The sequence below is a fragment of the Centrocercus urophasianus genome, unplaced genomic scaffold (assembly GCF_019232065.1).
Source record: "Centrocercus urophasianus isolate 14NV4802_14NV808 unplaced genomic scaffold, USGS_Curo_1.0 seq_40, whole genome shotgun sequence".
NCBI classification, from domain to species: domain Eukaryota; kingdom Metazoa; phylum Chordata; class Aves; order Galliformes; family Phasianidae; genus Centrocercus; species Centrocercus urophasianus.
This window is the reverse complement of record NW_024884978.1, coordinates 2,152,398-2,164,513: the sequence shown is the minus strand read 5'-3', so window position 1 is coordinate 2,164,513 and position 12,116 is coordinate 2,152,398. Positions and strand designations below refer to the sequence as shown.

At 41.0% G+C, this 12,116-nt stretch overlaps 1 protein-coding gene across 2 annotated transcripts in view; it reads left to right on the top strand.

Moving 5' to 3' along the window:
- Positions 1 to 1,607: 1,607 nt before the first annotated feature.
- Positions 1,608 to 12,116, top strand: part of CEP112 (centrosomal protein 112) — a 139,114-nt gene continuing 128,605 nt past the window's right edge. Inside the window, exons 1-6 of one of the 2 annotated variants that reach the window (XM_042832958.1) lie at positions 1,608 to 1,685; positions 2,936 to 3,056; positions 3,313 to 3,503; positions 4,231 to 4,397; positions 9,055 to 9,151; positions 9,613 to 9,687. In XM_042832958.1, the coding sequence (XP_042688892.1) occupies positions 2,957 to 3,056; positions 3,313 to 3,503; positions 4,231 to 4,397; positions 9,055 to 9,151; positions 9,613 to 9,687 (630 nt within the window). In that variant the 5' untranslated portion in view covers positions 1,608 to 1,685; positions 2,936 to 2,956. Of the gene's footprint in view, positions 1,686 to 2,935; positions 3,057 to 3,312; positions 3,504 to 4,230; positions 4,398 to 9,054; positions 9,152 to 9,612; positions 9,688 to 12,116 lie in introns of those variants that run through there. The other variant, XM_042832959.1, reaches the window with a different exon arrangement.

Genomic DNA, 12,116 nt, shown 5'->3' with positions numbered 1-12,116 from the left:
AGAGTTGGCTTAAAAATTCCCTTTTCAAATACCAGATTAAAACAACAACAAAAAAAAGGCTTGTGGTGGTGAACAGAAATGCAAGCCTCACCATGTAACCCAGCCAATATGCTGCCCTTGAAAAGCCTACCTGGAAAGAGATGTGTTGTTACATCCACCAAACTTCCCAAAGCCTGCTCAGTAACAAAACTCCCTCCTCTGTGTTGGACTGACTTGAGCAGATCAGTTTCATTATGATTACAAAATTCCCATGACAAATCTGGGCACTGTAAGTGATGATTCAGAGGCGGAAATTTCAGCAGTTCAGTTACTAAAGCAAGTCAGTCTCTAGGTAGTCTTACTGTGTTGGAAAAATCTATCTATCTATATATTTCCAGTTGTTAATCATAATGAAGACATGGCCCAAACAGCAACAGCTAAAAATAATTTCAGCTGGTATCCAACTAGCTGCAATTAAAATAAAGAATGCAACACACCCAAGAATTACCTTCCACTTCTTTCAAGTCTCTGCTTTCAGGGTGCAGGCTGCAGCACAGCGCTGAGGCACCTGGCACATCCCCTTTGCAAGGTTCCTGGGGGACCTCACAGAACTGGCGTCTCCTACTTCTCCATGGGTGCTGCCTCATCCTCTCCTGGGCCCTCATGATGTTTTTAATGTGTGTGCACAGCAATGTGTATGGATATATTGTTCAGCTTGGAGAAGAATGAGTGAAGGCCTCATTGCAGTCTTCAGCTTCCTTACAAAGAGGAGCACAGGGCAGTGCTGATCTTTGCTTTGATAACAGCAATAGAACATGAGGGAGCGGTGAAGATGTGGCAGGGGAAGGCCAGGCTGCATAACAGGAAAAGGTTCTTCAGCAGGGGGTGAAGGGCATGGAACAGGATGCTCTGGGCAGCAGTCACCAAGCTGCAGAAGCTCAAGAGGTGCCTGGACAACAGTCTCAAACAGAGCTGGATTTTTGGGGCGTCCAGTGAGAAACCAGGGATCGGACTTTATGATCTTTATGCATCTCTTCCAACTGATGATACTCCACGATTCTACATCTAAAATATTCAGCCATGTATGATGCATCGTTGTGGGGAAGAGCACAGGACACAGCAATGCCTGCACCACTTGTCAGTGACACACCAGCTTCTCAAAGAGCTCCTTCACTGCCATGAGACCCACGTGTGGGCCAGCCCGGGGCTGCATGGCCACAGCCCACGGCTGCACCTCACTGCAGCAGCTTCCTTCACATCCATCACTGCCCGCACGGACGTGAACTCGGCAGCACAGCAGGACCACCTTCAGCTTTACAAACTACACTCCTAAACGCAGCGTGTTTATTTTCTACAGCCCGTGCCACACAAGCAGAAACATCCACATCAAATTCAGGCGCGCTGCCCAACGCTGTCGGAGCTCTTTCCGAGCGGCACCGGCACACTTCGCGCCCTCAGGACGCGCACCGAACCGCCGCCACGTCCGCTCCGACCCGCAGGCCGCCCCGCCGCACGGCGCGGCCCGCGGAAACGGAAGCTCCGGGCCGTGCTGTCAGCGGAGGCCGCCGGGAGCGGGGGTGGGGTCGGTTTGAACCGTTGGCCGCTCGGCCGGGCCGGCTCCGCGCGGGTCTTTGCCCGCCGAGGGGGAGCGGGAACCGCCGGCCCGGCCCGGCCCGCGCGAGGCCCCTCAGAGCGCGGACTGTGAGGTACGGGCGGCGCGGCGGCGGGAGGGCCGGGCGGGGGGTGGGTGCTGCTGGAGGCAGCGAATGGGAAATGCCGCCGAGTTCAGCGCGGTTAGGGAGCGGTAATCCCTACGGATGGCCGCGGGGCAGCGCGCCCACAGCCGGGTGCTGCTTCAGTGCGGCGCTGGTGAACGCGAGAAGGAAACGTAGCGGGGAAATGGGCTCAAACCTGCGGGGCTGTCCGAGCGGGCCTCGGCGGGCGATGTGTGCTTTGGGCGGGGCTCTGCCATGAGCCGGCTGTGCCCGAGGCGGGGCGGGACCGCGGCAGTGCTATGGACCACAGATAGCAGTTCTATGGACCATGGCAGTGTTATGGACCACAGATAGCAGTGCTGTTGACCACAGCAGTACTATTGACCATGACAGTGCTATTGACCACAGATAGCAGTGCTATTGACCATGACAGTGTTGCTGACCATGGCAGCTCCATTGTCCACTGCAGCTCTATTGACCACAGCAGTGCTATTGACTGCAGATAGCAGTGCTACTGACCACAGATAGCAGTGCTATTGACCATGGCAATGTTGCTGACCATGGCAGTGCTGCTAATCATGGCAGCTCTATTGACTGCAGCAGTACTATTGGCCACGGCAGCTCTATTGACCATGGCAGTGCTGTTGACCATGGCAATTCTGCTGATCATGGCAGCTCTGTTGTCCACTGCAGCTCTATTGATCATGGCAGTGCTATGACCATGGAAGTGTTATTGACCACAGCAGTGTTATTGGCCACGGCTGGTCTATTGACCACGGCAGTGCTGCTGGGATGGAGCTGCCCTCCTCCTGCAGTGCTGTGTCTGTAAATGACAGCATTTGAGAGTGACGCTTTGAAGCCTCCTTGGTGCTTTTTGCCTGGTTCTTTCATTTAAAATAATAATAATACATGCTAATTATAGGGGGGAAAGCTGTTATACAGCTTTTTGCACAAACCTGTGTAGGTGCTGTTTTATACAAATTGCGTGTAATTGAACACCTTTTTGTGTGGTTGGCAAATTTCAAATCTAAGCAAGCATGTTCTCATTGAAAATTTAATTCAACTTCTGTAGTTTGCAAATAATAATAAGAAAATCCACTTATTTTTGTATGAATTCAATGAAATATTTACCTTTATTTGTCATATCGTCTCAAAGCATGCCGCATTTTGGCCTGGGACAACTAGAGACAGATCTAGGGTGGTGTTTAACCTTGTCCATTTCATTGTGGGCAATCATACAGGTTGCTGTGTTTTCTGTCAAAATGAATGGAGAAGAGGAAACATGGAAAGAGCTGGATGCCGAATTTGATCGCTGCATTGTGGATGTGAAGCCTCACATACTAAAGCTGCAGCATAGGTCAGGTAAATACGGTAACACTCGTGTATGGAGAAACACTAATAACAGTATTCTACCTTACTGCTAATTATTAGGTGTATGTGTCTTGCTTTACCAACCAAACTAGGAGCTTGATGTCTGATGTTATAAGGCATTGTTTTGTGGGGGTTTTGTACAGCTTAGTTGCTTTCTAAGTCCCTGCTGCTACTTTTTGTGCCTTGCTGATACATGTTGGATTTTCCCTGATGCTATTAGAGGTTATACATGTGTCTACCTTTTCAGAACGCCAGAGGTGTGCTCTGTGGGTTAAAAAACTGTGTGAGCCCTCAGGAGCGGGTACAGGAATAGCGGGAAGGAAGAATCGGAACTCATATGCAAAACTTTTGCTCCACATGCTGAAACGAGGAGTGCTAGAAGATCCTTTTACACATGAACCAGAACCAGGAATGCTGAAAACATTACCTTCATACATGGTGAGCGTGACTTTATTGCTTAAATTTATTCTTGAAAATACCTGCAAGTCCTAGATTTGGCATAAAAGCGATTTGAATGAATTGAGTGGTGGTGTGTGTGGTCAGCACTGACTTTTATGTTATATATCTTGTAGCTGATATTTGAAATACCTTTCAGGGAACAAAATCCTTGATCAGAGACTTGTTTCTTCTGAATACAGATTCTAAGGCTTATAAAAATAGGTGTTAAGGAGCAGAAAGATGATACCTGCCTAATTTTTTGAAAGGGTATAATTTTTCTTAAACAGCAGATTGCTCTCTTGCATGGAATATGATGTGCTTAACTCATATTATTCAGTAGTCTTCCTTCCTGGCTTTTGCCATGAACTCCAGCTGTTCAAACTCTGAAAGAAAAGATACTGGTAGGCACATTATCACACATAGGCAGTGTTAAGCTTGTAGTTTGTTTTCTGAAGACCTGAATATAACATGGCATACATCAGCTTTACTGGTGCGTGACCAGTCAAGGTACCTGTGCTGAAGGAAGTAAAGTGCAGGAAAACATTGAAACGTGCAGGCTGTGCTAATTGCCATGTGTGGGGAGGTAATATTTGCACACCTCACTGACTTCATCTGAAAAATAATTTTAATGCAACAGGTATTTGTGTAAGAAACTGTATTAACAGCATAAGGAATGTATTTGTGTAAGTATGTTCCAGTGTTGATTTTGCAGTTATTTCAATTACAGTTAATTTATTTTGATGAACCAAATTCAACAAGAATTCAAAGTAGTAGCCCAGACTACCTGCCTGACTGGGTGATGGGAGAGTTAGGAGAAAGTGAATCCGTGCATGAGGAATTGTGGACTTTATCTTCTAAAGAAGAGTCATCGTCAGCAACAGCAGTTGCATATGAGTAAGACTTTTATGTTTGCTTTATTCAATATTTGATTCATATGTAATGTATGTTAGATCTGGCAAGCTTTGCATGTTTTAATTTGCATATATGGATCTATTACACTTCCTCATGGACTCATCTGAAATAGTGTTTCTACTTTATGTACAGAAACATCATGAATTTCTTTCAACTTGATCAATTTTCTACTTTTCTGTTGTCTCATTCCTCTGTTATGTCTGCTTCCCATACTCCTGTATGTCTTCTTCCAAGTCTTATAGTTCTGTCTTTTTCCCCTTCCTGTTATGTTTAAATGTTACAAACATTAGAATGTTTTGATTATGCTGTCTACTACAAACACATAGGCTTTGGCAGCTCTATGCCTAGATGCTGCATGTTTGCACTGAGGGTAACAAAGTTTCACTACAGATTGTTTGCAGCTGTACGTCAGAATTTGGAGTTATCTGTAGCTGCATCTTATTTTTGCAATCCGCTGTGGATTTGCAAGTACCAGCAAGCTTAAGCTGCATGTTCATTTCGTATTATTATTTGGATATAGAGCTCTTCCTCTCCCATCTGATTTACAAAGCAGCTAAAGGGATGAAATATATCAGGTTATTAAGTCTTGGTTTCCTGTTGGCTTTTTGATGTATACACTTACAAAAAGTGTAAGTCATTATCATTAGCTATTAATTTTTTAGGCACGTTGATGTTTGTGCTGTCTTTCAAATTCCTTCTATTGCGATGCCAAGTCTTGAATTTTTAAATGGCTCAGCTGTGATTCATGCAGATTACAGGCACTCTCGCAGGTCATGGCACCTTCATACTGAGTATCTTGAAACTTTTCCTCCTATGTATCCCTTAACGGTGTGCAATTGTAACAATCATCTTAAAAGTTGCTCTTAAAAGTGATTTGTCTCATGATTCCAAGTGCTACGTTAATACTGAGGGGCTTTGTGGTACATCCCTGTGGTGCAGGTGGTTTGGTTGAGAAAAAAAGGAGTAAATCACTGAAGTAACCAGCTGTGTTACCATGTTATTACTTCTGGCTTTGTAATAAGAAGAGCCACTGGGAAGAACTGTCTAAATATTAAAGCAATTAGGCCTAGCCTTATGGGAATAAGGAATATGTAGTGCTTTAGACATGTTCTTTGAGACCTTAACTAAATGTGTGTAGCAGAAATGCTGAGTCCTGGCCTGAAGCAGTGATGGAGACCTGGTGGGAAGGCAGGGCCAACCTGGGGGAGCTCAGGTGCGTGCAATGAACCTGAGTGACCAGAAGGGCTGGAGCCAGGATCCACCCCTTCCCACCCTCATTTAAGAGCTGGCAGTGGAGGAATGTTGGAACTCTGACCTCCTTTTCCAGTCTATACCTTAAGACAAGGTTTAGCTTGATCTGGCAAAGTTTCCCTGAGGTGTGGTTGGGGTACTGAAGTTTTATTTTGCATTTACTTTTTGGTCTTGTGGAACTCCAGCTCTATCTATATTGATTCTTGAGGGTTGGTAAGTTCTGTGGAGGCATGTGTTGCCTATTGAACTGTGGCTAGAAAAGCAAGTAAATGTGGTAGATGAGGTCATTGGTCCAATGAGTTCTCAAGTGGACCCTGCTAATAGAACTTACATGCAGCTCCATTCTCAGAATAAGGGAACTTGAATTGTGTGTGTTGGCAATTAGCAATTTTGATACCTCTGTATATTACATAATTTTTTAATAGCAGTAGAAAACTGTTAGACATGTGACTAACACAGGAAGAAATGCTACTGATTGTCTCAGCTATGGTGTGTCTTGGAGATGATCTATTTAATATCTATTTACAAGTGTCTATTTTAAGATATTAGCTATAAGTGACGTGCAGATCAAGTTTTTCTTTGCATTTGCAGCTTAGATCGTGCTGTCAGTGCGAGACATAAAGGCATTGGAACATCTGAACTCTGCATCTCTTAACGAGAGCCAGCAGATGGCGATCGTGTTACGTTGCACTTCTGTCTGCCCGAGGATGTGTGAGGAGAGCTGCATCCATAGGCGTGTGACATAGTATGATGGAAATGCTGTATTCCAACCGTGACTTAATTCTTACAGATAGACTAAAACATTTTCTCGAGGCAGAACAGATATGTCAGTGCTTATGAGTATTTTTTTATATGTTTGTTTATTCAAGTTTCTCTCTTCTAAAGGAAGCAGACAAATGGAGGAGTTTTGTTTGTAGTTATTTTTATCTTGTGAGATGCGTGCTGCTGTGCAGGAAGGTTTTGGCTTTTCTTGATCAGCTGCTGTTTATCTGGCTAAATAAGAAGTAGGTAGGCAAATCTGACATGGAAACTAGGATGTAAGATCAAACAAGCTGGTGCTAGAAAGGTGCCTCTTCACTAAAAAGTATTCTTTCAAGTTTCAGAATGTATTGTTTGGACAAAAATCTGACCTTCCTGGCTCTGTAAGAAAATCGTATTGTATGTTCATAGCACTACAGATTATGCCTGAGAAACACTGTCACAGATAGTGTGTGGCTGATGCTGTACAAGAAATAACCAGTGAGTTGCCCTTGCTTTCTTCCTAGTAGCAAATTTACAAATCTCCTTTATTAACAGCAAATTGCTTCCTTCTTCCATGCTAGTTCATGGTTGTGGCTGAAGCAGGAGTTGTGGGGCTGGTGTCAGGGCTGATAGCTCTGCACCTGCCTGCTGTGGGAGGAGAAAAAGCAATTCTTAAACAACATCCTGTGGTTGCTGGAGCCTGACTTGATAGCAGGAGGATAGAAAAGGGAGTGAACTGAGCAGTGCATGTTTGATATGAGGGAAGCTGCAGACCATCCTTAGTTTTGTTTGTAGTCAAGTAAAGTGGCTTCTTTTTCAGAACAGCAAATACAGAACTAAGAATATAATTAGACTTTATTTAATACTTTTTCCTGTTGAAAAGTATTAGAGGTAACTTGTTGGTTGGCTTGGATATTTATTAGCCCCTAATCTCACAATAATAGGAGCATAAATTCTGTTCTTTCTAATTTTAAACAACTTGAACTTCATTTAGTTGTTAGGTAACTGAATGTTGTTCAGAAAAATCCATTGATAAAACGCCAGACTCGCTGGTAGCTAAAGATCTGTCTCCTTACATTGGAAGATAACTTTGTGTAAAATGAAGTCTTGGTAAGATATGAATGAATTGGAATGCTGGAAACAGTCAATGTATTATTATCCCTCTTCTGTGTTTTTTTAACATCTGAGACTTTTCTTATCTAAACTCATCTAATGTACTGCTTTTAATAGTTATGTTGCATCCATGTATGTTGTTGATACTGATTGTTGCTGGAAGGGAAGGTATGCTTCCAGTCGTTGTATTTCACTGTTTCCTGCTGCTTTGATGAAAGCTGGGGTGCTGTGCTTCTTGAAAAGTTGCTCTGTGCATGTCTTCCTAGAAGCAACTTGTTTATATTTTACATACAACAGTTGTCTTTTTCTTCATAAACACTTAATTCATCTCAGTGTCTTTTGGCATAACTTACAGTGTAATTTTCTGCCAGATGGAAAGAATGAAGGGTATTTTAATGATCTGACTTGATTTTAATACTATATAGCTAGTCATAGGAAGGTGGATTTACTAACAGGAGTTTTTAATTATTTTAATGCATGTGGATTTGACTCTGGAGGATATACTGGAAGATGTCTTGCTACTGTTTTGGATCTTTTGCTGTACCAACCTATCTAATAAACTCATTTTCTTTTGTTTTATTTTGTCCCGTGCTGCTGTTCTTTTCTTTCACTGTTCTGTAATTGAGAAAGGTTTGTTGTCCAGGTTTGTGAGTGACAGTTGTGTTCGTGTATTTCCTATTTTTAATTCACCTTTTGTTCATATGATTCATACAAAAAACTTTTCCACAAAAAATCTTTGTCCTTTTCACTCCTGGACGGAACATTTTCCTTCTGTACTTGCACTGTCCTGCTGAGCTTTCCTTCCCATTCCCTGTGTATATACTGCTACAGTCTATGAAACAGAACTGAAGTAAAATGCAGCTACTACAGCTTTGATTTATCTCTTGGATGTGTTGACTCCACCTTGGTTTTTCTGAGTCACTGCTTTTCTACTGAGCTGTGTCTTGCCCTTGTCTTCATGTTTGTGTGTTATGTAAGGACGTACCTTGACCTGGCACATTTTTGGTACTTCCTGAACCATAGGGAACCAGTCTTCCCTATGGGTGGCCAACCAGCATCATCATTCCATTTTTTTTCTCTGGGTTGTCTGTCTTCATCCTATTGTGTCTGATATATTTAGGAATAGCAACCTGATCTACAAGGAGGGGTCCCTGCCTGTAGCAGGAGGGCTGGCACGAGGTGATCTTAAGGGTCCCTTCCAACCCAAACCATTCTATAATTCTGTGATTTATTCTAAAATCTGTTGGGAGACATTATTTCATGCAGTAACTGAGAAATGCAACGAGCGCTTCTTAATATACGAGATATACATGATGTTAATTCTCACTTTAATGTACTGTTTAAGACCTTATACTCCTTTTTAAAGAGCCTTTAATAATAAAAAAAATCCTTTTTTTATACTATTTTTGACCGTTATGTCTTGACAATGATCTTTCCTTTTAAAAAGGATGTTAGTTGAGGAGTAAAATCAGTTGTGTGACACAAGTTGTTGAAAATGAATTCTTCTCTTTCTGCTTACTTTTTGTAATAATAGAGAGAGATTCAAGTATGATGGGAAGCCAACACTGAGATCACAGTCTACGAGTCCTCTTCTCCAGGATGATGATGATGACCTAGCAGCACCTCTGCCTGTAAGATGCTTCGCCTTTTTCTAATAAAACTTACTGCAGTTGCAATGAATTGCTGTTATCTATCCCTGTGAAGCTGGTTTTTTTCAGTTGTGTGAATGTGTACAGATGCAGATATTAAGGAAGGTGTAACACAAAAGGACTAAAATGGCAACCTGCCCTCTGCAAGTACACGGGGAAGATAACATCTTATAGGATGTTCTCAAATCATCCTAAAGGTTGACCTGTGTTTAGTGTTTAATGTCTACTGCATTGTTAATCCCAGGCTTGGAAAATTGTTTGTGTCAACATCATCTTGTAGTACAGTATGCTGCTGGTAACTGAGCTATTTGACTAAAGCTATCACGGGTACCATGACACAGTTAGGAAGAGTTTTGTAGGTATTGCCAAATCTAACAATGTTTTCTTTAACACTATGTCTCTGTTAACTCTTCTGATATTTTATTTGACTTTTTCTGTTCCAGGACCATCATCATAAGAAAACTATTTCTGTGGATGACAGTGACCTTGATGCACGTCTCAGTAGTTGGAATCTTGGGGTAAAAACAAAACAAAAACAGCAGTGCAATACTTACCTATATACTTGAAATGAAAACTCCTTATTCATGTAGTGTGCAACTTTGAATTTAGTCAACAAAATCTTATGCAACGATCAGTCTTTTAGAAATAAAGTGGTAAAGCTTGGGAAGGCTAATTATGAATTAGCCTAAAAGGAAAACATTCGAATATCTTATTTTTAAGCAATAATAATTTGATTGTCCTTAATGTAATTATTCATAAGAAAAAACTTCCTGCTGATCAAAACTAAGTATCTTTTTCCAGTAGAAATGCAGACTATTTCTAGAGAACTTGATAATATTTGAATTTATGCTAACATAAAGAAGAGTTTGTTGATGTATTATTAATAGGTGACCAGATAATCCTAATTCTTTACACTATTGTCAGCCTGGAGTGATATGACAGAATTCTGAAGTCTTGGTTGTAACACTCAGTGTTTTGCATGGATGGCTGAGTTCTCTTCAGAAGAAACATAAATGATAAGAGAACGTGAAGTCTTCTTGTGTCCTACTCAGTGTTTCTCCTGCTGTTTTGGTGAATTTTAGCATTCTAAATGTAAATTGCATGCTTTCTTTTCTTCTGAGAGAGAAGAAAGTCTTGACCTTGAGGCAATCCAGGAGCTGCCTGACTGCTTTCTCCAAACTGAGGGTGTAGATAATGGAAAGATTAGTCTGGGGGATTGTTATTGCTCCTCAGAGCTCTTTCCATTTTATAGAGTAATATAGGATTGATTTGTAGCAGTCCCCAGTTTAAAGAAGAATATATCCTTCAAGGATTGTCTTTCCTTGTTTTTTAAGTGAGGAGAGCTGATTTTCAAAAGCTTTTCAAGGGTAGTTAACTTCAATTTGTGAAATTGCTCTTCAGGTGACTGAAACAAATGTACCAACAGTCACTTGCAGATTCTGAATATTCAGGTTACATGAATACCTGAATTATATGGTTGTTACAATACCTTGAGCTCTTAAAGCTGCTGTAGGGGGGTACTTGCATGTGGCCTCTTACAAATTATTCCAGTCGAGGCTGACAAAGAATCCCTGATATCAAGCACTTTGTTATTAGTGTTAATCTTCTTTCTTGCTTGTCCCTTTAATTTTGTTTGTTTTTTTTGTTTTGTTTTTCTAATTGAAATTTCGAGTTGTTTTCATTTTGGGTTAATAACAGAGGGTTATTAAACTACAGCAATCCTTCACTGATATAGAAAGTCTCTTGGATAGCAGATTGGCTACAGTGACACACAAATCAGTTGTTTAATTACCATCAATGAGAAGAGACTTGAACCAATTGCTAGTGAGAGATTTTGATCATGTGGGACTTGGGGGGGTTACAGCAAAAAGGATTTGAGGTTGTAAAAGAGAGGCCTCAAAGTGGTTGGAGTTGAATAGTGTATTCCTGCCATGGATCGTGGCCTCCAGTGGATATCTAAAGTAATCTTATCTTTTCTGTACCAAGCAGAGGTCAAAGCCAGACAGGCTGTAGTTTGGATGTATTTGTTATTATTGGTCATAACATTTTCTACACAAAAAATCAGACTCTCGCATCACTTTGCTTTCTAGTATTGTTGCTTCTTGTGAGTAATAAAAGATTTTTTTGTTTGTTTGCCTTGCAGCATTTCTGATTATCTCTATCAAACATTTTATTGTTTAAGCTCTTTATATTCTAGGCATGATTGGTTAAATGTCTTTTTTTTAAAAAAAAAAAAAGTTTTGATTGTGATAAGTTTGCTTTCCATACATGGAATGCTAATGTTAACTAATGTTAAATACATTATAAAAATGTGTTTTTCTTAGCCCTTATTGACTCTTATCTAAACTGATGTGGGCTGTGCCTTATGAAGTGTTAATGCCTTGAAGTTGCATTTGCAATGTAGAAAAGAAAAAATCCATTTGTATTATTGTTTGAAGGGGAAGTTTCAGAGCTGGGAGTTCGGACAATTCAAGTAATCTTTGGCCATTTTGTTACTCTGAACTCTTGTCACTGTTTAGATATTTTACAGTATATTGAAAAATTCCTTAATTATCTTTTATATTTTATTAACAGCTGTCAATAAGCTTTTTGTTGGAAATTCAGTATACATCATGAACAGGGCATCCCCACATTCCCTTTAGTTATGCTCAAGAAGTAATTAAATGTTGTAAAATATGTGGTATTGTGAAACACGTGGACAGAAGCTGGTTGGCTAAAGCAGTTACTTGCCTTAGAAACTTTTTCTTCTGAACTTGTAGGTTGCAGATAAACACAATTTTTGTATATAAAATTTAGGTCATGTCTAGGAGTAAGAATGAATTAAACACTTATGTATTCTTATCTGAGCAACCTGTTTTTCTTTTCCTGATACTTCTGGTACCTGGATAAGTAGCAGAGGGGGTTTTTAATCAGGGAGAACATCAGTTTTCCTTACTGAAATTCATCC